The 26,957-nt window shown below is 44.2% G+C and overlaps 1 protein-coding gene across 1 annotated transcript; it reads right to left on the reverse strand.

Moving 5' to 3' along the window:
• Window positions 1–14,392: 14,392 nt before the first annotated feature.
• Window positions 14,393–26,182, reverse strand: apof (apolipoprotein F). Its single transcript, XM_021609930.3, has 2 exons — window positions 25,856–26,182; window positions 14,393–16,179 (listed from the first exon to the last, which is right to left on the reverse strand). Exon 2 carries the CDS (start codon window positions 16,133–16,135, stop codon window positions 14,810–14,812), a length of 1,326 nt encoding a protein of 441 aa, XP_021465605.3. The 5' UTR covers window positions 16,136–16,179; window positions 25,856–26,182; the 3' UTR covers window positions 14,393–14,809.
• Between the last annotated feature and the right edge of the window lie 775 nt (window positions 26,183–26,957).

The following is a 26,957-nucleotide window of genomic DNA, read 5'->3' on the forward strand; positions in this document are numbered from 1 at the left end:
AGCCTACTTTTATTGTAACTATCTCAGTAGATATGTCACTGTGACATAACTAAAGACTAGACAAATCTCCTTGGTTTTGCTATCAGACACATTGCCACATTTCAGGGTTGAAGTAGAAGATGTATTTTATTGGCAGGTTGGGTCACAGGTCATTAAGTTTATCTGAAGCCATTCATCGCTACTGCCATTATTCGAGCTCCTGTGCTCCGTAAAATAAACAAAGAAATTATCCCATGTATTGGGAATGTCATCTGTAACGCACATCTATCCTTGCTGTATTAAGGAGTACTGGACAAACAGAGCAAAGTTTCCCGCATCCCTGCTGCTGCTAGTACAACATAAAACGATAACAAATGGCTGCCTGTGGTGACGTTTCACTGCCACACTCGTTGAACTGTGAATAGTGGTATATACACCAATTCAGTCATTAATGATCACACTGTCGGCAGCCTACGCTGTAGAACACTGTACACCCACAGTGGATTAACACAGAGGGACACGTTAATAATAATAAGGTAAGTGGTAATCAGAAATGCTATACAAGACAAGAAGTGCAAAAGGATCAATACCTTTTCAAAAACCAAGCTTTTTATTTTTATGAAGGCTCCAGTTGTGTGAAGGCATTGTTATATTATACAAAAATCTAAATCTGATTCACATATTTTGTCTTGTCAGAACACAGTCAAGTCCCATAGAGCAAAGTCATCAAAAAATCTACATCGCTCTACAAGAGCGAGATATTTCATCATACAAAAATGTATTATACTGTACCCGATGGGCACAACATAATGGCCAGGCAGCATTTATATTGAAGCAGAGTAGTAGCCTACAGTATATAGAATGCACCATGTAACGAGGTTATAGTCGAATGAGCATGCTCAAAGCTGATGAAGATTGTACTACGAAGATAGTGTATGGGTAATATAGTTAGATTAAGGCCCGGCCTTTCCCGGCCTTTCCTGTAGTACACGATCAGCTCCTTTGTCTTGCTCATATTGAGGGAGAGGTTGTTGTTCTGGCTATAGGCTGTCTCGTCATTGTCGGTGATCAAGCCTAAAACTGTTGTGTCGTCAGCAAACTTAATGATGGTGTTGGAGTCGTGTTTGGCCACGCAGTACAGGAGGGGACTAAGTACACACCCCTGAGGGGCCCCAGTGTTGAGGATCAGCGTAATGGATGTGTTGTTACCTACCCTTACCACCTGGGCGCGGCCTGTCAGGAAGTCCAGGATCCAGTTGTAGAGGGTGTTTAGTCCCAGGGTCCTTAGCTTAGTGATGAGCTATGTGGGCACTATGGTGTTGAACACTTTCATTTTGCTGGATCCCAGGAATAGTAGCTGTTGCTTTGGCAGCATTCTCACATTGGTGTCCCTTTTGTCCAGGTGGGAAAGGACAATTTGGAGTGCGATTGAGAGCACATACAGTAACTGACATTTGATGAGAAAAAAGGGATTTGGTTGATTGAGGGTTTGACTGAGAGAGGTGGCGACTCACCGAAAGCCTTTCCACACAGACCATTCATTGGGTTCAATGACCCCAAGCCATTTCCCTCTGTCATGTCAGAATACACAGGTGACTTATCCTCCAGTCTGTTCCTACAGTAACCAATAATAAACAGCCATTACACACAACCAGTTCCTGAGGTGACCAATGAGAGATTGGGATTACACTACCATTTGAGGGGATCAAAGTATTTTCATTTTAGGAGCGTTCAGCACAAAATGGCCTCTGTTCGAAAAGCACAGGTAGAATAAGGGGTAAGGGAGGCTCACGTATGTATTTTCAGGTTACTCACAATCCACATGCTTGGGCTGAACAAATTCAAAAATACTCACTCTTTAGTGATGAAAAGCAGCTTAGTTTCTATGTACTTAATGTAATGTGCTGAAAAGACAAAGGCACATTTTTTAGATTAATATCAATCAACTCTCATCTTGCAAGAAGGATGTCATATTCTTTGTAAACAAACTATAAAATTAATCAAGAATCCACACTTCCATTGCACCACAAGCATAAGGTTACTCTGGTATGCTCACCTCCACTCTTCTCTGTGTAGTACTTCCCAAAGCCCTTCACTTTGGGCGTGTCAGGGTAGAGGAAGAGGGGGTTTTCTGGGATCTTCTCTGCCTCCATCATCTGGAAGTTTCTGATGGAAGGGGATCTGGCCAAGGTCCACTTTGGTGACGGGCTGCACCGAGCACACGTCAGGCTCACCTGGAGAGGGAAGAGAGGATGAGAAGGAGAATAGATTAGATAATGAGGTAGTAGAGCAGGGATCATCAACTAGATGCAGCCAGAGGACGATGTTTTCTTGAGTGGATTATCAGGGGGCCAGAACATAATTACAAATAAATGTGTCAACTGTAAATTGACTGCAAGAAGCCCAAACAGATATAACATTTGACTAAAACATAATAATGTCAAACCTTGCTTACATTTAAATATGATCACATATCCCTCTCTAATATGCGTGGGAATACTTTGGAACCAAATATCCCAAATGAAAATATTATTTGGAGTTGATTTGCTGTTTTTGCAGTATTTTATGTCAACCAATACAAAAAATACAGTGCCTTGCGAAAGTATTCGGCCCCCTTGAACTTTGCGACCTTTTGCCACATTTCAGGCTTCAAACATAAAGATATAAAACTGTATTTTTTTGTGAAGAATCAACAACAAGTGGGACACAATTATGAAGTGGAACGACATTTATTGGATATTTCAAACTTTTTTAACAAATCAAAAACTGAAAAATTGGGCGTGCAAAATTATTCAGCCCCCTTAAGTTAATACTTTGTAGCGCCACCTTTTGCTGCGATTACAGCTGTAAGTCGCTTGGGGTATGTCTCTATCAGTTTTGCACATCGAGAGACTGACATTTTTTCCCATTCCTCCTTGCATAACAGCTCGAGCTCAGTGAGGTTGGATGGAGAGCATTTGTGAACAGCAGTTTTCAGTTCTTTCCACAGATTCTCGATTGGATTCAGGTCTGGACTTTGACTTGGCCATTCTAACACCTGGATATGTTTATTTTTGAACCATTCCATTGTAGATGTTGCTTTATGTTTTGGATCATTGTCTTGTTGGAAGACAAATCTCCGTCCCAGTCTCAGGTCTTTTGCAGACTCCATCAGGTTTTCTTCCAGAATGGTCCTGTATTTGGCTCCATCCATCTTCCCATCAATTTTAACCATCTTCCCTGTCCCTGCTGAAGAAAAGCAGGCCCAAACCATGATGTTGCCACCACCATGTTTGACAGTGGGTATGGTGTGTTCAGGGTGATGAGCTGTGTTGCTTTTACGCCAAACATAACGTTTTGCATTGTTGCCAAAAAGTTCAATTTTGGTTTCATCTGACCAGAGCACCTTCTTCCACATGTTTGGTGTGTCTCCCAGGTGGCTTGTGGCAAACTTTAAACGACACTTTTTATGGATATCTTTAAGAAATGGCTTTCTTCTTGCCACTCTTCCATAAAGGCCAGATTTGTGCAATATACGACTGATTGTTGTCCTATGGACAGAGTCTCCCACCTCAGCTGTAGATCTCTGCAGTTCATCCAGAGTGATCATGGGCCTCTTGGCTGCATCTCTGATCAGTCTTCTCCTTGTATGAGCTGAAAGTTTAGAGGGACGGCCAGGTCTTGGTAGATTTGCAGTGGTCTGATACTCCTTCCATTTCAATATTATTGCTTGCACAGTGCTCCTTGGGATGTTTAAAGCTTGGGAAATCTTTTTGTATCCAAATCCGGCTTTAAACTTCTTCACAACAGTATCTCGGACCTGCCTGGTGTGTTCATTGTTCTTCATGATGCTCTTTGGGCTTTTAACGGACCTCTGAGACTATCACAGTGCAGGTGCATTTATACGGAGACTTGATTACACACAGGTGGATTGTATTTATCATCATTAGTCATTTAGGTCAACATTGGATCATTCAGAGAACCTCACTGAACTTCTGGAGAGAGTTTGCTGCACTGAAAGTAAAGGGGCTGAATAATTTTGCACGCCCAATTTTTCAGTTTTTGATTTGTTAAAAAAGTTTGAAATATCCAATAAATGTCATTCCACTTCATGATTGTGTCCCTCTTGTTGTTGATTCTTCACAAAAAAATACAGTTTTATATCTTTATGTTTGAAGCCTGAAATGTGGCAAAAGGTCGAAAAGTTCAAGGGGGCCGAATACTTTCGCAAGGCACTGTATATAAATCACCCGCCGTCCAGCAGTTGGAGAACTCTGTAGTAGTGTTTCCCTAACTGTGGGACGCAATTCTAAGAGGTGCAATTTCTAAATTGGGTAGTGCATCATCAGTTTCTCTTGTCATGTTAGTCACTACATACCTTAGAGAGCTATTTAGAACTTGTCAGAAATGTCCAGATCAACTAGCTCATGTCAGCCAACATTTACTTTCCTATATAGTTTTTTTTTAGCCCATAGATAGTTGTAATTTTTTTGTCACTCAAATATCAAATTAATACACAGACATGGCAAAAATGTATAGAATTGCAAGAAAATTCTTTAAAACAGCAACATTTTCTTTGCACCCCATGACAAAGTATGAGGGGTGCTGGAAGGGGAACCCCTCTAGAGGATATGCACATCACCAAAAGTATGTGAACATTTCATTTGAAAAATCACTGGCATTCATTTGGAGTTGGTCCCCCCTTTGCTGCTATAACAGCCTCCATTATTCTGGGAAGGCTTTCCACTATCCATTAGAACATTGCTGCAGGGACTTGACTGACTCGCAGTTGGTGTTCCAATTCATTCCAAAGGTGTTCAATGGGGCTGAGGTCAGGGCTCTGTGCAGGCCAGTCAAGTTCTTCCACACTGATCTCAACAAACCATTTCTGTACGGACATCGCTTTGTGCCCGAGTGCATTGTCATGCTGAAGCAGAAAAGGGCCTTCCCCAAAATGTTGCACAAAGTTAGAAGCACAGAATCGTCTAGAGTGTCATTGTATGCTGTAGGGTTAAGATTTCCCTTCACTGGAGCGAAGGGGGCTAGCACGAACCATGAAAAACAGCCCCAGACATTCCTCCTCCACCAAACTTACTCTTGGCATCCGCAAAACCCAGATTCGTCCGTCGAACTGCCAGATGGAGAAGTGAGATTCATCATTCCAGAGAACGCGTTTCCACTGCTCCAGAGTCCAATGGTGGTGAAATGTACACCAGTCCAGCCAACGCTTGGCATTGTGCATGGTGATGTTAGGCTTGTGTGCTGCTGCTCGGCCATGGAAACCCATTTCACGATGCTCCCGACTAACAGTTATCATGCTGATGTTGCTTCCAGAGGCAGTTAGGAAGTCAGTAGTGAATGTTGCAACTGAGGGAAAAAAAATGTTTTGAGCTTGTATGGGCTACCACTTCGCGGCTGATCCGTTGTTGTTCCTAGACATTTCCACTTCACAATAACAGAATTTACAATTGACCAGGGCAGCTCTAGCAGAGCAGAAATTTTACGAACTGACTTGTTGGAAAGGTGGCGTCCTATGACGCTCCCATGTTGAAATTCACTGAGCTCTTCAGTAAGTCCATTCTACTGCCAATGTTTGTCTATGGATATCGCATGGCTGTGTGCTCGATTTTATACACCGGTCAGCAGCGGGTGTGGCTGAATAGCCAAATCCTCTAATTTGAATGGGTGTCCAAATACTTTTGTATATGCAGTAGGGCTGTCCCAGATTTAAAAAAAAAAATCTTAGTAGATTGAAAGTCATCTGTTCTTTCGACCAATCAATTGGTTGAAAAAATTTTTTAACTTGTATTTTTCCATATATAGATACACCCCATGTCTTAATGAAATCAACTATATGCATTGAGCTTGTCTGACGCTTTAAGCTTACGGATTGATGAAATAAGAGAACTGCCTCAAGAGGGCTCCAGAGATCTAGATTACCAGAAGAAAAAAAACTTAACCTGACCCAACTCTTCTCCTCCCGCTCTTCGCAGATTCTGCCATTACTCTCCTGAAGTTGCCGGTAATAGGCAAGGAGTCGGCAACCTTTCTCACGTTGAATGCCAATTTATCTTACCATTTCTACCGATCTGCGTGCCAGTTATGGTTTTCATATGCACATTTTCGTGAAACAGTTTCATTTATAATGACGTCTTCATATCTCAAAATCCTTGTCATGTGGTTAAACAACATTCTATCCAAATCTAAAGGAAAATGATACAAACCTAAAAATGTACTTATATTGCCATTACCAACTATGTAAAAATAGCCTACATAAAGCTAACAAATTAAAATGTTGTAGCCTGCAGGTATAAAATAACCTGATAAAAATAAATATCCTTTAAATCACATTGGTTAGACATGGCCTGTCTACAACGAACATGAAACATTGTATCAACTATTAACTTGGGTCTGGCCCTAAGCTTGTACTAGCACACTTGCAACATTGTATAAAGTATTCTGGGCCCTCAGAGTTTCCAGCACCAGTGAGCTTGGGACAGACACAGCTGTAGGCTATTTGGACAAGAGATAAGAATCAGCACTTGACTTGGGAAGGAGCTTACCGGAGCTGAGTACCAGAACTTCAAATGTTTTACTGCTTGAGCTTCTGTTCCTCTTGTAAAATATTACCTCAAAAGGTATTGGGTAGCTCCTGCACCTAAATATAAAAAAGTGTCAGCACCCAAAATGAGTACCAGAACCTATTTCAGTCCAAGTCAAGCACTGATGATAAGTAATCAGGTAGGCCTACTTTATGACGTATCCACTGGATCAGAGCATTTTTCCCTTTCACACTGAGTGGTTATCAAAAGGGAGAGAGATGGAAATATTTTTCAAATACATTGAGGAACTATTGTAATTCTCAATGGATGTAAAAACAGACTTTGTTTGCTTGTGAAGGTAAGGTGAAGAAAACATTACTTTGAGAAGCTCAACAGGTTGTGCGTTAAGCAAATCAGGAATACTAACAGATCCCCAAATGGGCAAATGTATATGCTTCATTTTGCATGCAGGCCAGGTAGCCTATAGGCCTACTTCTATGTACAATCAGGCCAGGTAGCCTATAGGCCTACTTCTATGTACAGTGGGGCAAAAAAGTATTTAGTCAGCCACCAATTGTGCAAGTTCTCCCACTTAAAAAGATGAGAGAGGCCTGTAATTTTCATCATAGGTACACTTCAACTATGACAGACAAAATGAGAAGAAAATAATCCAGAAAATCACATTGTAGGATTTTTTATGAATTTATTTGCAAATTATGGTGGAAAATAAGCATTTGGTCACCTACAAACAAGCAAGATATCTGGCTCTCACAGACCTGTAAATTCTTCTTTAAGAGGCTCCTCTGTCCTCCACTCGTTAATGGCACCTGTTTGAACTTGTTGTCAGTATAAAAGACACCTGTACACAACCTCAAACAGTCACACTCCAAACTCCACTATGGCCAAGACCAAAGAGCTGTCAAAGGACACCAGAAACAAAATTGTAGACCTGCACCAGGCTGGGAAGACTGAATCTGCAATAGGTAAGCAGCTTAGTTTGAAGAAATCAACTGTGGGAGCAATTATTAGGAAATGGAAGACATACAAGACCACTGATAATCTCCCTCGATCTGGGGCTCCACGCAAGATCTCACCCCGTGGGGTCAAAATTATCACAAGAACGGTGAGCAAAAATCCCAGAACCACACCTAGTGAATGACCTGCAGAGAGCTGGGACCAAAGTAACAAAGCCTACCATCAGTAACCCACTACGCCGCCAGGGACTCAAATCCTGCAGTGCCAGACGTGTCCCCCTGCTTAAGCCAGTACATGTCCAGGCCCGTCTGAAGTTTGCTAGAGAGCATTTGGATGACCCAGAAGAAGATTGGGAGAATGTCATGTGGTCAGATGAAACCAAAATATAACTTTTTGGTAAAAACTCAACTCGTCGTGTTTGGAGGACAAAGAATGCTGAGTTGCATCCAAAGAACACCATACCTACTGTGAAGCATCATGCTTTGGGGCTGTTTTTCTGCAAAGGGACCAGGACGACTGATCGTGTAAAGGAAAGAATGAATGGGGCCATGTATTGTGAGATTTTGAGTGAAAACCTCCTTCCATCAGCAAGGGCATTGAAGATGAAACGTGGCTGGGTCTTTCAGCATGACAATGATCCCAAACACACCGCCCGGGCAACGAAGGAGTGGCTTCGTAAGAAGCATTTCAAGGTCCTGGAGTGGCCTAGCCAGTCTCCAGATCTCAACCCCATAGAAAATCTTTGGAGGGAGTTGAAAGTCCGTGTTGCCCAACCACAGCCCCAAAACATCACTGCTCTAGAGGAGATCTGCAAGGAGAAATGGGCCAAAATACCAGCAACAGTGTGTGAAAACCTTGTGAAGACTTACAGAAAACGTTTGACACACACACGCATACCAACACAAACACACTTACATACATATTACAGCAATAAAATGCAAATGAATTACTTAAAAATCATACAATGTCATTTCCTGCATTTTTGTTTTAGATTCCGTCTCTCACAGTTGAAGTGTACCTATGATAAACATTACAGACCTCTTTGTAAGTAGGAAAACCTGCAAAATCGGCAGTGTATCAAATACTTGTTCTCCCCACTGTATCTACCTCAATTAACTTGAAGTATGTCACCAAGATGGCATAGCAGTCAGACGTCTTTTGTCCTCGTCTTGTCGTGTCCCGTATATATATATTTACAACATTCTTTGCATACCTTTTTATATATATATTTTCTTTTCCATAAACTCAACTTCAGAACAACTTCCTGCAACCCACCTCACCAATTTATAAAAAAAAATAAAAGTATTATGTACCTCAAATCTGTAATCCTCCATAGAAGTGAACCAGAAGCTAGCCAGAAGCTAGCCTGAAGCTAACAAGAAGCTAATCAGAAACTAGCCAGAAGCTAGTTAGCTTCTTTACTGGCTAATCGTTAGTATTCAGCTAACCACGGTTTGTGGTCATCAGCTATCCTTTAGCTCGAAAATCTATCGCCAGTTTTGTACGGCGCAGCTCGGACTGGAACATACCGGGCCTATTTTTCTCTCCATGTCCCCGGATTTCAACCGCAAGCTCTGGACATTTATACCTGGATCTCACAGCTATCCGTGTGACTATCGGCTTACGTCGATCCCGGAACAAACATAAATTATTCCGGAGCTAGCCAGCTGAAGAGTTCCATCAGCCACTCCTGGGCTACAATCACCTATCCGGACCCGTTTTACTGCCAACGCGGAGCCCCACCGGGTCTTCACAACTGGACTACCGACGTTATCTGCCCGGGGGAGTTATCCAGCTGGATCCGCCGTCGCGACGTTACCTGAACGCCCATCTGTGGTCCGCTAATCGTTAGCTGTCTTATCGGCTGCTATCTGAATAGATCTATCGGACAATTTTTTTCTTTTTTCTTGGGCCTCTATAACTATATCTATTTTAATTTTTTTGCAAATTGGATTGATCCCCTCTACCACACGGAACCCCACTAATCTTACCGACGGAAACGCACCAGGTGGCTAAAAACAGACCTCCATCCTATGTTAGCTTGCTACCGATGGCCCGGCTAGCTGTCTGTATCGCCGTGACCCCAACCAACCTCACTACTCACTGGACCCTCCTTTTGATCACTCGACTAAGCATGCCTCTCCTTAATGTCAATATGCCTTGTCCATTGCTGTTCTGGTTAGTGTTTATTGGCTTATTTCACTGTAGAGCCTCTAGTCCTGCTCACTATACCTTATCCAACCTATTAGTTCCACCACCCACACATGCGATGACATCTCCTGGTTTCAATGAGGTTTCTAGAGACAATATCTCTCTCATCATCACTCAATAGCTTGGTTTACCTCCACTGTATTCACATCCTACCATACCTTTGTCTGTCCATTATACCTTGAAGCTATTTCATCGCCCACAGAAACCTCCTTTTACTCTCTGTTCCAGACAGAGAGTCTGGACAGAGAGTCTCTGTTCTCTGTTGAATCCAGGCCCTGCAGTGCCTAGCTCCACTCTTATTCCCCAGGTGCTCTCTTTTGATGACTTCTGTAACCGTAATAGCCTTGGTTTCATGCATGTTAACATTATAAGCCTCCTCCCTAAGTTTTTTGTATTCACTGCTTTAGAAAAATGGCACACTCTGCCAACCCGGATGTTCTAGCTGTGTCAGAATCCTGAATCCTGAAGACCACCAAAAATTCTGAAATTTTCATCCCTAACTACAACATTTTCAGACAAGATTGAACTGCCAAAGGGGGCGGTGTTGCAATCTACTGCAAAGGTAGCCTGCAGAGTTCTGTCCTATTATCCAGGTCTGTACCCAAACAATTTGAACTTCTACTTTTAAAAATCCACCTCTCTAAAAACAAGTCTCTTAACGTTGCCGCCTGCTATAGACCACCCTCTGCCCCCAGCTGTGCTCTGGACACCGTATGTGAACTGATTGCCCCCCATCTATCTTCAGAGCTCGTGCTGCTAGGCGACCTAAACAGGAACATGCTTAACACCCCAGCCATCCTTCAATCTAAGCTTGATGCCCTCAATCTCACACAAATTATCAATGAACCTACCAGGTACCTCCCCAAAGCCGTAAACACGGGCACCCTCATAGATATCATCCTAACCAACTTGCCCTCTAAATACACCTCCACTGTCTTCAACCAAGATCTCAGCGATCACTGCCTCATTGCCTGCATCCGTAATGGGTCAGCTGTCAAACGACCTCCACTCATCACCGTCAAACGCTCCCTGAAACACTTCAGCGAGCAGGCCTTTCAAATCGACCTGGCCTGGGAATCCTGGAATGATATTGATCTCATCCCATCAGTAGAGGATGTCTGGTTATTTTTTTAAATGCCTTCCTAACCATCTTAAATAAGCATGCCCAATTTAAAAAAAATTGAACCAGGAACAGATATAGCCCTTGGTTCTCCCCAAACCTGACTGCCTTTAACCAACACAAAAACATCCTATGGTTGTTCTGCATTAGCATCGAACAGCCCTCGTGATATGCAGCTTTTCAGGGAAGCTAGAAACCATTATACACAGGCAGTTAGAAAAGCCAAGGCTAGCTTTTTCAAGCACAAATTTGCTTCCTGCAACACTAACTCAAAAAAAGTTCTGAGACACTGTAAAGTCCATGGAGAATAAGAACACCTCCTCCCAGCTGCCCACTGCACTGAAGATAGGAAACACTGTCATCACTGATAAATCCATTATAATTGAGAATTTCAATAAGCATTTTTCTACGGCTGGCCATGCTTTCCACCTGTCTATCCCAACCCAGGTCAACAGCACTGTACCCCCCACAGCAACTCGCCCAAGCCTTCCCCATTTCTCCTTCTCCCAAATCCAGTCAGCTGATGTTCTGAAAGACCTGCAAAATCTGGACCCCTACAAATCAGCCGGGCTAGACAATCTGGACCCTTTCTTTCTAAAATGATCTGCCGAAATTGTTGCCACCCCTATTACTAGCCTGTTCAACCTCTCTTTCATGTCGTCTGAGATTCCCAAAGAATGGAAAGCAGCTGCGGTCATCCCCCTCTTCAAAGGGGGGGACACTCTTGACCCAAATTGCTACAGACCTATATCTATCCTACCCTGCCTTTCCAAGGTCTTCGAAAGCCAAGTTAACAAACAGATTACCGACCATTTCGAATCTCACCATACCCTCTCTGCTTTGCAATCTGGTTTCAGAGCTGGTCATGGGTGCACCTTAGTCACGCTCAAGGTCCTAAACGATATCTTAACCGCCATCGATAAGAAACATTACTGTGCAGCCGTATTCATTGATCTGGCCAAGGCTTTAGACTCCGTCAATCACCACATCCTCATTGGCAGACTTGACAGCTTTGGTTTCTCAAATAATTGCCTCGCCTGGTTCACCAACTACTTCTCTGATAGAGTTCAGTGTGTCAAATCGGAGGGTCTGTTGTCCGGACCTCTGGCAGTTTCTATGGGGGTGCCACAGGGTTCAATTCTTGGACCAACTCTCTTCTCTGTATACATCAATGATGTCGCTCTTGCTGCTGGTGAGTCTCTGATCCACCTCTACGCAGACGACACCATTCTGTATTCTTCTGGCCCTTCTTTGGACACTGTGTTAACAACCCTCCAGGCAAGCTTCAATGCCATACAACTCTCCTTCCGTGGCCTCCAATTGCTCTTAAATACAAGTAAAACTAAATGCGTGCTCTTCAACAGATTGCTGCCTGCACCTGCCCGCCTGTCCAACATCACTACTCTGGACGGCTCTGACTTAGAATACGTGGACAACTACAAATACCTAGGTGTCTGGTTAGACTGTAAACGCTCCTTCCAGACCCACATCAAACATCTCCAATCCAAAGTTAAATCTAGAATTGGCTTCCTATTTCTCAAGAAAGTATCCTTCACTCATGCTGCCAAACATACCCTTGTAAAACTGGCCATCCTACCAATCCTCGACTTTGGCGATGTCATTTACAAAATAGCCTCCAATACCCTACTCAACAAATTGGATGCAGTCTATCACAGTGCCATCCGTTTTGTCACCAAAGCCCCATATACTACCCACCATTGTGACCTGTAATCTCTCGTTGGCTGGCCCTCGCTTCATACTCATCGCCAAACCCACTGGCTCCATGTCATCTACAAGTCCCTGCTAGGTAAAGTCACCCCTTATCTCAGCTCGCTGGTCACCATAGCATCACCCACCTGTAGCACGCGCTCCAGCAGGTATATCTCTCTGGTCTCCCCCGAAAACAATTATTTCTTTGGCTGCCTCTCCTTCCAGTTCTCTACTGCCAATGACTGGAACGAACTACAAAAATCTCTGAAACTGGAAACACGTATCTCCCTCACTAGCTTTAAGCACCAGCTGTCAGAGCAGCTCACAAATTACTGCACCTGTACATAGCCCACCTATAATTTAGCCCAAACAACTACCTCTTTCCCTACTGTATTTATTTAATAGATTTATTTTGCTCCTTTGCACCCCATTATTTTTATTTCTACTTTGCACATTCTTTCAGTTCAAATCTACCATTCCAGTGTTTTACTTGCTATATTGTATTTACTTTGCCACCATGGCCTTTTTTTTCCTTTACCTCCCTTATCTCACCTCATTTGCTCACATCGTATATAGACTTGTTTCTACTGTATTATTGAGTTTGTTTTACTCCATGTGTAACTCTGTGTTGTTGTATGTGTCGAACTGCTTTGCTTTATCTTGGCCAGGTCGCAATTGTAAATGAGAACTTGTTCTCAACTTCCCTACCTGGTTAAATAAAGGTGAAATAAAATAATAAAATATAAACTGGTACCCCTGCACATCGACTCGGTACTGGTGCCCCATGTTTATAGCCAAGTTAACATTACTCATTGTGTATTTATTCCTCATGTTATCATTTAAAAATATCTATATTTGTATTTTCTCTCTGCATTGTTGGGAAACACAAAATGTATAATTTGACCAATATTTAGGAGGAGGTCATCATTTCATGTAGTCTGTAATGGAAGAAACCACATGGAAAAGGAGGTAAGCAAGTTAGGTCCAAAAAACGGATTTTCACCAAGTCTAAACCAAAGTAGATAATTTTGAGATTGTTCTATACATCAGTTGGGGTCTTTATAAACTTCAATATGAGGTCCTAAACTTAGCATAAAAGTGCATCCTTGTAACTGTGTGGGCAAATATAATGTAGTCTACATGTTTGCCTTGGGGTAAGTTGAGCCAATGGTTGAGCTAATAGAAAGTTGAGCAAGTTTTCTTCTCAGACATAATGCAAGGTATTATTGCTGGGAGATGAGGTAACAACAGGGCCTGGCCCATGTTAAAAGTGTTTTAAAAAAGTACAAAGTCTTTGTTAGGTCTTAAGCCTGTGTTCAAAGATGCTTAATATGATTCAAAGACAAAAAAAACGTGTTGAATTGTGTTTCGGAAATAAAGATAGACATGTTTTTAAAAAGGTAGTGGTTATATTTAATTCAGTACAGAAATGTGTAGGCGGCTTAACTTACTCCCTTTCGTGGCTCAAATTACCCCATACCCGGGTAAATTGTGCCAAGATACCTTTTTTTGGACAAGCTATGTTTAAAAAACGTTCATGTTTCCATGAATTCTGATTATTTCCAGGGTTACACAACATCCTGAAATATATGTAGATATCTTTGTTAGAAAGAATACTATATTTCTCTTGACGGAGTGATGCAGAATGTAAAAAATGTCTCAACTTACCCCCTCTCCCCTACCTGTGTTTTGTCCAATCAATTTGCAGTGAAAAAAAAACACATTGAAAGGCTCTGGAAAAGTGTTGTGAATTCCTTTGCAATGACTAAGCTAAACGTTTATATTCAATCAGTCATGACTCATTCTTACCTGATATAATGATGAAGTTATGGATTTGGTCAAAGAAGACACTCAAAAGTAGTCGTAAAAAAACAACTAGCTAGAATGATAATTTAATCAATCAATGATTTTTTTTTTCAAGGGCAGTTGCACACTTTCATGCCAATGAAAAGTTGCTTATAAATCAATGAGTTTACATTTTTACAAATAGCCAGCTTGAAATTTGCTCCATCTGTTTCCAGAGGAGGCAGAACAACAACACATCAACTGATTAGTAGTACCGTTACAATAGTCCCTGCACTTGAAGTATCAGAGGTGGAAATTGAGTCTGACCTGACTAATAATGCTGAAGGAGGAGAGGAGGGGTTTGGGTTGAGAGGATGGGGTGGAGGAGAGGTCAAGGTGGTCTAAGAGGGTTGACTCAGGGGTTCCCTGAGACCACTTCCTGGTCGCCACATCTCTTTATGATGCCATTGGCTGAAGCAAAATCATATCTGACTACCTACCAGGCTATTTACTGTATGGTCATGACTCCCTCCTCCCAACTGTACTCATTAACTATTAGGTCCTCCTGCTGCTTCATGGAGGACAGCAGGTACTTGATCCCAGCCTTCACCCCCGTCTTCACGCCTGCCCCGGCAACGTAGCCCGCTACACCCACTGTTCCCCCAGTGACGGCCATAAGGGCGTCTGTGCCCAGGTCGACGGCGCTGAGGATGGCTCTCTCCTTGGCCATCTCGGAGCAGTTGACAGAGGTGTAGTAGACGGCCGTGCCCAGGTTGTAAAGGGTGCTGACGACAGGGATCCACTCCACCACATTGTACACCCGCTCCTCCTTCTTGTTGACGCAGTTCCGCTGGGGGCTGCGGCGCGCCCGCCCCGCCCGCCGCCCTGAGGCCACAGGTGACTTCTCCTCCTGCACCTGGCACTGTCGAATCCAGCATTCTGAGTCAGAGTCCTCAGAAGGCACCACCCGGCTGCCTAGCTTCAGAACTGCCTGGTACTGCCCTCTGTTACGGGACACACCCGCACACATGGACCCTTGGCTCTCACAGGCCCTTATCGCCTCCTCCAGCCCCCCTGTGGCTCCCTCCATCGCATCCCCTAACAGCAGGGTCCCATTCACCCTGGTCCAGCCCTGACACTGCTCTTGCTTCCCCTTTCCAGAGGCCCCCTGTCCCCTATGGCCCTCCCCAGCCCTGGCCAGCTGCTGGATGTTGAACATCACTGCCTGGAGGTGGCGCTCTGCTTGGACCTTCCCCACATGTGAGGCAGGGGGTGTTGTGGCTCTGGGATGGGGTGCTCCACTCGCCATCAGACTCTCCACCTCTATGAGGAGCTCCTCAGTGTCCTCCACCCCCAGCAGGTTGTACAGCCTGAGCACCAGGGTCTGGGCCTCCCGAGGACAGCCTGCCACCACCAGCACGGGCACTAGGGAGAGGCCCAGGAGCTCCCGGGGCAACAGGGCGGAGGAGGGGTCCTGCAGGGTGGAGGCAGACAGCAACTCCTCACAGCTGGTGTTGGCCTGGATGAGGATTCTGCCCTGCAGCTTGGCCTTGAGCGTGGTGACGACACGCTGAGCAGACTGTGCCCTGGCCTCATCCTGCACCACCCACTCTTCAGGGGCCGCACTCTCCGCTGCACCTAATGGAAGACCAAGCTGGGTCTGGGACCCAAGGAGCAACTGCTTCCCCTTTTTGATAGTGTCCCCCTCCCCTAAGACAGAGGTCTTGAAGGCCGGAGTGTTCTTCAGAGCAGGGGGGGTTGGTGTTCTACACAGAGCCTGTTCAATCAGCAGTAGTTGGATCAGAAACAGCCACTTCATCTTAGGATGCATCATTTTGCCTGTGAGAGTTCTATTCCAGTCCAGCTGCACACAGGAATCTGGGGAAGACATTGAGGAACACAGTCAGTCAAAATCAATGTTTTTTTTAAATAGCACGTTTGCATAAACTTCAACTAAATATTTGTTATTTGTCGAAACCAACGATTAGCTTTGGCTTGTGAAGGGGCAAACACTCCAACCAGCTTTTTGCCAACTCTAGCTCTCCAACTCTAGCTCTCCAACTCTAGCTCTCCAACTCTAGCTCTCCAACTCTAGCTCTCTAACTCTAGCTCCCCAACTCTAGCTCCCCAACTCTAGCTCTCTAACTCCAGCTCTCTAACTCTAGCTCTCTAACTCTAGATCTCTAACTCTAGCTCTCTAACTCTAGCTCTCTAACTCTAGCTCTCTAACTCTAGCTCTCTAACTCTAGCTCTCTAACTCTCTAACTCTAGCTCTCTAACGCTAGCTCTCCAACTCTAGCTCTCCAACTCTAGCTCTCCAACTCTAGCTCTCCAACTCTAGCTCTCCAACTCTAGCTCTCTAACTCTAGCTCTCTAACTCTAGCTCTCTTTATCTCTAGCTCTCTAGCTCTCCAACTCTAGCTCTCTAACTCTAGCTCTCCAACTCTATCTCTCCAACTCTAGCTCTCCAACTCTAGCTCCCTAACTCTAGCTCCCTAACTCTAGCTCTCTAACTCTAGCTCTCTAACTCTAGCTCTCCAACTTTAGCTCTCCAACTTTAGCTCTCCAACTCTAGCTCTCCAACTCTAGCTCTCCAACTCTAGCTCTCCAACTCTAGCTCTCTAACTCTAGCTCTCTAACTCTAGCTCTCCAACTCTAGCTCTCCAACTCTAGCTCTCTAACTCTAGCTCTCTAACTCTAGCTCTCTAGCTCTCCAACTCTAGCTCTCTAACTCTCGCTCTCTAACTCTAGCTCTCTAACTCTAGCTCTCTAACTCTAGCACCCCCACTCTAGCTCTCTAACTCTAGATCTCTAACGCTAGCTCTCTAACTCTAGCTCTCTAACTCTAGCTCTCCAACTCTAGCTCTCTAACTCTAGCTCTCTAACTCTAGCTCTCTAACTCTCCAATTCTAGCTCTCTAACTCTAGCTCTCTAACTCTAGCTCTCCAACTCTAGCTCTCTAACTCTAGCTCTCTAACTCTAGCTCTCTAACTCTCCAATTCTAGCTCTCTAACTCTAGCTCTCTAACTCTAGCTCTCTAACTCTAGCACCGCAACTCTAGCACCCCAACTCTAGCTCTCTAACTCTAGCTCTCCAACTCTAGCTCTCCAACTCTAGCTCTCTAACTCTAGCTCTCTAACTCTAGCTCTCTAACTCTAGCACCCCAACTCTAGCTCCCTAACTCTAGCTCTCTAACACTAGCTCTCTAACGTTAGATCTCCAACTCTAGCTCTCCAACTCTAGCTCTCCAACTCTAGCTCTCTAACTCTAGCTCTCTAACTCTAACTCTCTAACTCTAACTCTCTAACTCTAGCTCTCTAACTCTAGCTCTCTAACTCTAGCTCTCCAACTCTAGCTCTCTAACTCTAGCTCTCTAACTCTAGCTCTCTAGCTCTCCAACTCTAGCTCTCCAACTCTAGATCTCTAACTCTAGCTCTCTAACTCTAGCTCGCTAACTCTAGCTCTCCAACTCTAGCTCTCCAACTCTAGCTCTCCAACTCTAGCTCTCTAACTCTAGCTCTCTAACGCTAGCTCTCTAACTCTAGCTCACCAACTCTAGCTCCCCAACTCTAGCTCCCCAACTCTAGCTCCCCAACTCTAGCTCCCCAACTCTAGCTCCCTAACTCTAGCTCTCTAACTCTAGCTCTCTAACTCTAGCTCTCTAACTCTAGCTCTCTAACTCTAGCATCCCAACTCTAGCACCCCAACTCTAGCACCCCAACTCTAGCTCCCTAACTCTAGCTCTCTAACTCTAGCTCTCTAACTCTAGCTCTCCAACTCTAGCTCTCCAACTCTAGCTCTCTAACTCTAGCTCTACAACTCTTGCTCTCCAACTCTAGCTCTCTAACTCTAGCTCTCTAACTCTAGCTCTCTAACTCTAGCTCTCCAACTCTAGCTCTCTAACTCTAGCTCTCTAATGCTAGATCTCCAACTCTAGCTCTCCAACTCTAGCTCTCTAACTCTAGCTCTCTAACTCTAGCTCTCTAACTTTAGCTCTCTAACTCTAGCTCTCCAACTCTAGCTCTCTAACTCTAGCTCTCTAATGCTAGATCTCCAACTCTAGCTCTCCAACTCTAGCTCTCTAACTCTAGCTCTCTAACTCTAGCTCTCTAACTCTAGCTCTCTAACTCTCCAATTCTAGCTCTCTAACTCTAGCTCTCTAACTCTAGCTCTCTAACTCTAGCTCTCTAACTCTAGCTCTCTAACTCTAGCACCGCAACTCTAGCACCCCAACTCTAGCACTCTAACTCTAGCTCTCCAACTCTAGCTCTCCAACTCTAGCTCTCTAACTATAGCTCTCTAACTCTAGCTCTCTAACTCTAGCACCCCAACTCTAGCTCCCTAACTCTAGCTCTCTAACTCTAGCTCTCTAATGCTAGATCTCCAACTCTTGCTCTCCAACTCTAGCTCTCCAACTCTAGATCTCTAACTCTAGCTCTCTAACTCTAACTCTCTAACTCTAGCTCTCTAACTCTAGCTCTCCAATTCTAGCTCTCTAACTCTAGCTCTCTAACTCTAGCTCTCTAGCTCTCCAACTCTAGCTCTCCAACTCTAGCTTTCTAACTCTAGCTCTCTAACTCTAGCTCTCTAACTCTATCTCTCTAACTCTAGCTCTCTAACTCTAGCTCTCTAACTCTAGCTCTCTAACTAGCTCTCCAACTCTAGCTCTCTAACTCTAGCTCTCTAACTCTAGCTCTCCAATTCTAGCTCTCTAACTCTAGCTCTCTAACTCTAGCTCTCTAGCTCTCCAACTCTAGCTCTCCAACTCTAGCTTTCTAACTTTAGCTCTCTAACTCTAGCTCTCTAACTCTAGCTCTCTAACTCTAGCTCTCTAACTCTAGCTCTCTAACTCTAGCTCTCTAACTAGCTCTCCAACTCTAGCTCTCTAACTCTAGCTCTCTAACGCTAGCTCTCTAACTCTAGCTCTCTAACTCTAGCTCTCTAACTCTAGCTCCCCAACTCTAGCTCCCCAACTCTAGCTCCCCAACTCTAGCTCCCCAACTCTAGCACCCCAACTCTAGCTCCCTAACTCTAGCTCTCTAACTCTAACTCTCTAACTCTAGCTCTCTAACTCTAGCTCTCCAACTCTAGCTCTCTAACTCTAGCTCTCTAACTCTAGCTCTCTAGCTCTCCAACTCTAGCTCTCCAACTCTAGCTCTCTAACTCTAGCTCTCTAACTCTAGCTCGCTAACTCTAGCTCTCCAACTCTAGCTCTCCAACTCTAGCTCTCCAACTCTAGCTCTCTAACTCTAGCTCTCTAACGCTAGCTCTCTAACTCTAGCTCACCAACTCTAGCTCCCCAACTCTAGCTCCCCAACTCTAGCTCCCCAACTCTAGCTCCCCAACTCTAGCTCCCTAACTCTAGCTCTCTAACTCTAGCTCTCTAACTCTAGCTCTCTAACTCTAGCTCTCTAACTCTAGCATCCCAACTCTAGCACACCAACTCTAGCACCCCAACTCTAGCTCCCTAACTCTAGCTCTCTAACTCTAGCTCTCTAACTCTAGCTCTCCAACTCTAGCTCTCCAACTCTAGCTCTCTAACTCTAGCTCTACAACTCTTGCTCTCCAACTCTAGCTCTCTAACTCTAGCTCTCTAACTCTAGCTCTCTAACTCTAGCTCTCCAACTCTAGCTCTCTAACTCTAGCTCTCTAATGCTAGATCTCCAACTCTAGCTCTCCAACTCTAGCTCTCTAACTCTAGCTCTCTAACTCTAGCTCTCTAACTTTAGCTCTCTAACTCTAGCTCTCCAACTCTAGCTCTCTAACTCTAGCTCTCTAATGCTAGATCTCCAACTCTAGCTCTCCAACTCTAGCTCTCTAACTCTAACTCTCTAACTCTAGCTCTCTAACTCTAGCTCTCTAACTCTCCAATTCTAGCTCTCTAACTCTAGCTCTCTAACTCTAGCTCTCTAACTCTAGCTCTCTAACTCTAGCTCTCTAACTCTAGCACCGCAACTCTAGCACCCCAACTCTAGCACTCTAACTCTAGCTCTCCAACTCTAGCTCTCCAACTCTAGCTCTCTAACTATAGCTCTCTAACTCTAGCTCTCTAACTCTAGCACCCCAACTCTAGCTCCCTAACTCTAGCTCTCTAACTCTAGCTCTCTAATGCTAGATCTCCAACTCTTGCTCTCCAACTCTAGCTCTCCAACTCTAGATCTCTAACTCTAGCTCTCTAACTCTAGCTCTCTAACTCTAGCTCTCTAACTCTAGCTCTCTAGCTCTCCAACTCTAGCTCTCCAACTCTAGCTTTCTAACTCTAGCTCTCTAACTCTAGCTCTCTAACTCTATCTCTCTAACTCTAGCTCTCTAACTCTAGCTCTCTAACTCTAGCTCTCTAACTAGCTCTCCAACTCTAGCTCTCTAACTCTAGCTCTCTAACTCTAGCTCTCCAATTCTAGCTCTCTAACTCTAGCTCTCTAACTCTAGCTCTCTAGCTCTCCAACTCTAGCTCTCCAACTCTAGCTTTCTAACTTTAGCTCTCTAACTCTAGCTCTCTAACTCTAGCTCTCTAACTATAGCTCTCTAACTCTAGCTCTCTAACTCTAGCTCTCTAACTAGCTCTCCAACTCTAGCTCTCTAACTCTAGCTCTCTAACGCTAGCTCTCTAACTCTAGCTCTCTAACTCTAGCTCTCTAACTCTAGCTCCCCAACTCTAGCTCCCCAACTCTAGCTCCCCAACTCTAGCTCCCCAACTCTAGCACCCCAACTCTAGCTCCCTAACTCTAGCTCTCTAACTCTAGCTCTCTAACTCTAGCTCTCCAACTCTAGCTCTCCAACTCTAGCTCTCTAACTCTAGCTCTACAACTCTAGCTCTCCAACTCTAGCTCTCTAACTCTAGCTCTCTAACTCTAGCTCTCTAACTCTAGCTCTCCAACTCTAGCTCTCCAACTCTAGCTCTCCAACTCTAGCTCTACAACTCTAGCTCTCCAACTCTAGCTCTCTAACTCTAGCTCTCTAACTCTAGCTCTCTAACTCTAGCTCTCCAACTCTAGCTCTCTAACTCTAGCTCTCTAATGCTAGATCTCCAACTCTAGCTCTCCAACTCTAGCTCTCTAACTCTAGCTCTCTAACTCTAGCTCTCTAACTCTAGCTCTCTAACTTTAGCTCTCTAACTCTAGCTCTAACTCTAACTCTAGCTCTCTAACTCTAGCTCTCTAACTCTAGCTCCCCAACTCTAGCTCCCCAACTCTAGCTCCCCAACTCTAGCTCCCCAACTCTAGCTCCCTAACTCTAGCTCTCTAACTCTAGCTCTCTAACTCTAGCTCTCTAACTCTAGCACCCCAACTCTAGCACCCCAACTCTAGCACCCCAACTCTAGCTCTCCAACTCTAGCTCTCTAACTCTAGCTCTCCAACTCTAGCTCTCTAACTCTAGCTCTCTAACTCTAGCTCTCTAACTCTAGCTCTTTAACGCTAGCTCTCTAACTCTAGCTCTCTAACTCTAGCTCTCTAACTCTAGCTCCCCAACTCTAGCTCCCCAACTCTAGCTCCCCAACTCTAGCTCCCCAACTCTAGCTCCCTAACTCTAGCTCTCTAACTCTAGCTCTCTAACTCTAGCTCTCTAACTCTAGCACCCCAACTCTAGCACCCCAACTCTAGCACCCCAACTCTAGCTCTCCAACTCTAGCTCTCTAACTCTAGCTCTCCAACTCTAGCTCTCTAACTCTAGCTCTCTAACTCTAGCTCTCTAACTCTAGCACCCCAACTCTAGCTCCCTAACTCTAGCTCTCTAACTCTAGCTCTCTAATGCTAGATCTCCAACTCTTGCTCTCCAACTCTAGCTCTCCAACTCTAGATCTCTAACTCTAGCTCTCTAACTCTAACTCTCTAACTCTAGCTCTCTAACTCTAGCTCTCCAATTCTAGCTCTCTAACTCTAGCTCTCTAACTCTAGCTCTCTAGCTCTCTAACTAGCTCTCCAACTCTAGCTCTCTAACTCTAGCTCTCTAACTCTAGCTCTCCAATTCTAGCTCTCTAACTCTAGCTCTCTAACTCTAGCTCTCTAGCTCTCCAACTCTAGCTCTCCAACTCTAGCTTTCTAACTTTAGCTCTCTAACTCTAGCTCTCTAACTCTAGCTCTCTAACTCTAGCTCTCTAACTCTAGCTCTTTAACTCTAGCTCTCTAACTAGCTCTCCAACTCTAGCTCTCTAACTCTAGCTCTCTAACGCTAGCTCTCTAACTCTAGCTCTCTAACTCTAGCTCTCTAACTCTAGCTCCCCAACTCTAGCTCCCCAACTCTAGCTCCCCAACTCCAGCTCCCCAACTCTAGCACCCCAACTCTAGCTCCCTAACTCTAGCTCTCTAACTCTAGCTCTCTAACTCTAGCTCTCCAACTCTAGCTCTCCAACTCTAGCTCTCTAACTCTAGCTCTACAACTCTAGCTCTCCAACTCTAGCTCTCTAACTCTAGCTCTCTAACTCTAGCTCTCTAACTCTAGCTCTCTAACTCTAGCTCTCTAACTCTCCAATTCTAGCTCTCTAACTCTAGCTCTCTAACTCTAGCTTTCTAACTCTAGCTCTATAACTCTAGCTCTCTAACTCTAGCTCTCTAACTCTAGCTCTCTAACTAGCTCTCCAACTCTAGCTCTCTAACTCTAGCTCTTTAACGCTAGCTCTCTAACTCTAGCTCTCTAACTCTAGCTCTCTAACTCTAGCTCCCCAACTCTAGCTCCCCAACTCTAGCTCCCCAACTCTAGCTCCCCAACTCTAGCTCCCTAACTCTAGCTCTCTAACTCTAGCTCTCTAACTCTAGCTCTCTAACTCTAGCACCCCAACTCTAGCACCCCAACTCTAGCACCCCAACTCTAGCTCTCCAACTCTAGCTCTCTAACTCTAGCTCTCCAACTCTAGCTCTCTAACTCTAGCTCTCTAACTCTAGCTCTCTAACTCTAGCACCCCAACTCTAGCTCCCTAACTCTAGCTCTCTAACTCTAGCTCTCTAATGCTAGATCTCCAACTCTTGCTCTCCAACTCTAGCTCTCCAACTCTAGATCTCTAACTCTAGCTCTCTAACTCTAACTCTCTAACTCTAGCTCTCTAACTCTAGCTCTCCAATTCTAGCTCTCTAACTCTAGCTCTCTAACTCTAGCTCTCTAGCTCTCCAACTCTAGCTCTCCAACTCTAGCTTTCTAACTCTAGCTCTCTAACTCTAGCTCTCTTACTCTAGCTCTCTAACTCTAGCTCTCTAACTCTAGCTCTCTAACTCTAGCTCTCTAACTAGCTCTCCAACTCTAGCTCTCTAACTCTAGCTCTCTAACTCTAGCTCTCCAATTCTAGCTCTCTAACTCTAGCTCTCTAACTCTAGCTCTCTAGCTCTCCAACTCTAGCTCTCCAACTCTAGCTTTCTAACTTTAGCTCTCTAACTCTAGCTCTCTAACTCTAGCTCTCTAACTCTAGCTCTCTAACTCTAGCTCTTTAACTCTAGCTCTCTAACTCTAGCTCTCTAACGCTAGCTCTCTAACTCTAGCTCTCTAACTCTAGCTCTCTAACTCTAGCTCCCCAACTCTAGCTCCCCAACTCTAGCTCCCCAACTCTAGCTCCCCAACTCTAGCACCCCAACTCTAGCTCCCTAACTCTAGCTCTCTAACTCTAGCTCTCTAACTCTAGCTCTCCAACTCTAGCTCTCCAACTCTAGCTCTCTAACTCTAGCTCTACAACTCTAGCTCTCCAACTCTAGCTCTCTAACTCTAGCTCTCTAACTCTAGCTCTCTAACTCTAGCTCTCCAACTCTAGCTCTCTAACTCTAGCACTCTAATGCTAGATCTCCAACTCTAGCTCTCCAACTCTAGCTCTCTAACTCTAGCTCTCTAACTCTAGCTCTCTAACTTTAGCTCTCTAACTCTAGCTCTCCAACTCTAGCTCTCTAACTCTAGCTCTCTAATGCTAGATCTCCAACTCTAGCTCTCCAACTCTAGCTCTCTAACTCTAGCTCTCTAACTCTAGCTCTCTAACTCTAGCTCTCTAACTCTCCAATTCTTGCTCTCTAACTCTAGCTCTCTAACTCTAGCTTTCTAACTCTAGCTCTCTAACTCTAGCTCTCTAACTCTAGCTCTCTAACTCTAGCTCTCTAACTCTAGCTCTCTAACTAGCTCTCCAACTCTAGCTCTCTAACTCTAGCTCTTTAACGCTAGCTCTCTAACTCTAGCTCTCTAACTCTAGCTCTCTAACTCTAGCTCCCCAACTCTAGCTCCCCAACTCTAGCTCCCCAACTCTAGCTCCCCAACTCTAGCTCCCTAACTCTAGCTCCCTAACTCTAGCTCTCTAACTCTAGCTCTCTAACTCTAGCTCTCTAACTCTAGCTCTCTAACTCTAGCACCCCAACTCTAGCACCCCAACTCTAGCACCCCAACTCTAGCTCTCCAACTCTAGCTCTCTAACTCTAGCTCTCCAACTCTAGCTCTCTAACTCTAGCTCTCTAACTCTAGCTCTCTAACTCTAGCTCTCTAACTCTAGCTCTCTAACTCTAGCACCCCAACTCTAGCACCCCAACTCTAGCACCCCAACTCTAGCTCTCCAACTCTAGCTCTCTAACTCTAGCTCTCCAACTCTAGCTCTCTAACTCTAGCTCTCTAACTCTAGCTCTCTAACTCTAGCTCTCCAACTCTAGCTCTCTAAGCCCTCTTTGCTGCTGCATTATGTCCCTCAAAACAATACAACAATGTGCTTTCCTGAACATCATGCTGTCTATGTCAGGGGTTCTCAAAGTTGGGTCCACGGAGGTACATTATGTCCATTTTTTTAAATGAATATTACTAACAACAAAAGATTAAATACATTTTAGCCAAGGGATCCGTGGAATAAGTTTAGAAGGTTCAATACAATAGAATACAAGGTCATTTTTTTTTACATAAATGCACTGTAATTTAAGGTTTAAAACTACTATTTTTTCTCTCTGTCTTATTGCATGATAAATGTGTAGAATTGCAGGATATTAACTATACAGCTGCAACAACAAAACAGTTATCCAATGCCAAGAGGCAGATCTTTTAAATGTTCCATACAAGGGCCTTTTACTTGGTTTGTCTGACCATACAGTGCCGAAGTTGTAGTAAAACTTGTAGTCTGATTATGAGGGGGTCCCTGATGAATTTGCTATCACAAAAGGGGTCCCTGATGAATTTGCTATCACAAAAGGGGTCCCTGATGAATTTGCTATCACAAAAGGGGTCCCTGATGAATTTGCTATCACAAAACGGGTCCCGGCCATAAAAAGTTTGAGAACCTCTGGTCTGTCTAAAGCAGATAGTATGCCTCTTCACTTTTATTTGACTTGTTTTTCATAAATGTCTCATATTATTTTAGAATATAATAGGTGTCTGTCTTCATCAGGCGGATGTGAGTTTTGATGTGGAGAAGAACAAAGTATTTCATAGTCCAAAGATAATGTTCTAATAATTTATCAAAGATGGCTTTGAAGTAGAAAAGGACATTTTTATCACCCTCGATGTTCCCCATTATCTAACTATAATGTAATTTACTCACGCACAACTTACATTAAAAAAACACATTTCATATTTTAATATGCATCTTAATAAACAGTTGTTCAACACTTACCTCAAACCTCCGTCCAAATCCCTAGTGTGTGATACTCCGAGTCAGGTTACTTCACTATTTAACACAGCTTTTGCCCAAACTATGACACCCCTCACCCCTCCCTCTCTCTTACCCACTTTCTCTGCCTCTCTCTTTTTGTGAGTTGGCCTCATTGCTCAACAGTTAGGACAAGGATGGAATATTGATTCACGTGGAGAGGGTCCATGTTTTCTAAAGCCGCTTTGTTTGTTTGCCCCTGCGTTCTTTCTCTCTCTCTCTCTCTCTCTGTTTTTGACCCAGATACTTGGCAGCAATCTTACCTCGTGACCTGGGCGGATTTTTCATTCTGGTCAAGAAGCGGGAGAGATGAAGGTCGTCCTGTGTGAAGACTTCATCAATCCCACCCATCGTTAGTCCTACAAAATGAAACTAGGCTGACTCAATGAACCAGACATCACTCCCCTCCTTATTTTAAGTTTTACTGCCAAAAATACCCCACCACAACGGCACCACCACAGAACATACCCCTCTCAACACACTAGACACTCCAACACTTCATTACGAACAAGAACCCTTCGTGTTGAAGTCAAAGGGAAAATACACTTTCTCCAGAGGGCCTATTCACTTAGTCTTTCTCTCTATAGAAAGAGGATAAAACCCCATGACTTTGGCACTGGGAGCTTTCAGCAGAGTATAGTTCTGCCCTGAGGATGCCATCAGTATACAGTATGTGAACTGTGGGTACTCCCTCTCTCACTCTTGTCTTATCCCTGTTGTGTCAGCCGTGGTACATCCCATTCCCTCCTCTTATGCTAGCCAAGTGTTTTATAAGACAACTGAACAATGTATTCCAGACTGAATGAATGACCATCCTGATGTTTCAGTGATCAAAAGATTGGAAAAGTCTTTGGTAAATGAAACAAGTTATTTGAAGTACATTTTTGCTTTTTACTGTATATTACATTCTTCATGCAATGATGGGTGTAACAGCAGCATGAACATGTATATAACAGCTTGTTTAGAGATGACAATAAATTAAAGTCAGAAAGTAGATGAGTACATTTTTGCTCCTGTTTTCTCTGCTTACAGGATGACCAATCTGCTGCTGTGTGATACACTCTGG

This window comes from Oncorhynchus mykiss, chromosome 7 (assembly GCF_057628025.1).
Source record: "Oncorhynchus mykiss isolate SJ-2025 chromosome 7, ASM5762802v1, whole genome shotgun sequence".
NCBI lineage: Eukaryota > Metazoa > Chordata > Actinopteri > Salmoniformes > Salmonidae > Oncorhynchus > Oncorhynchus mykiss.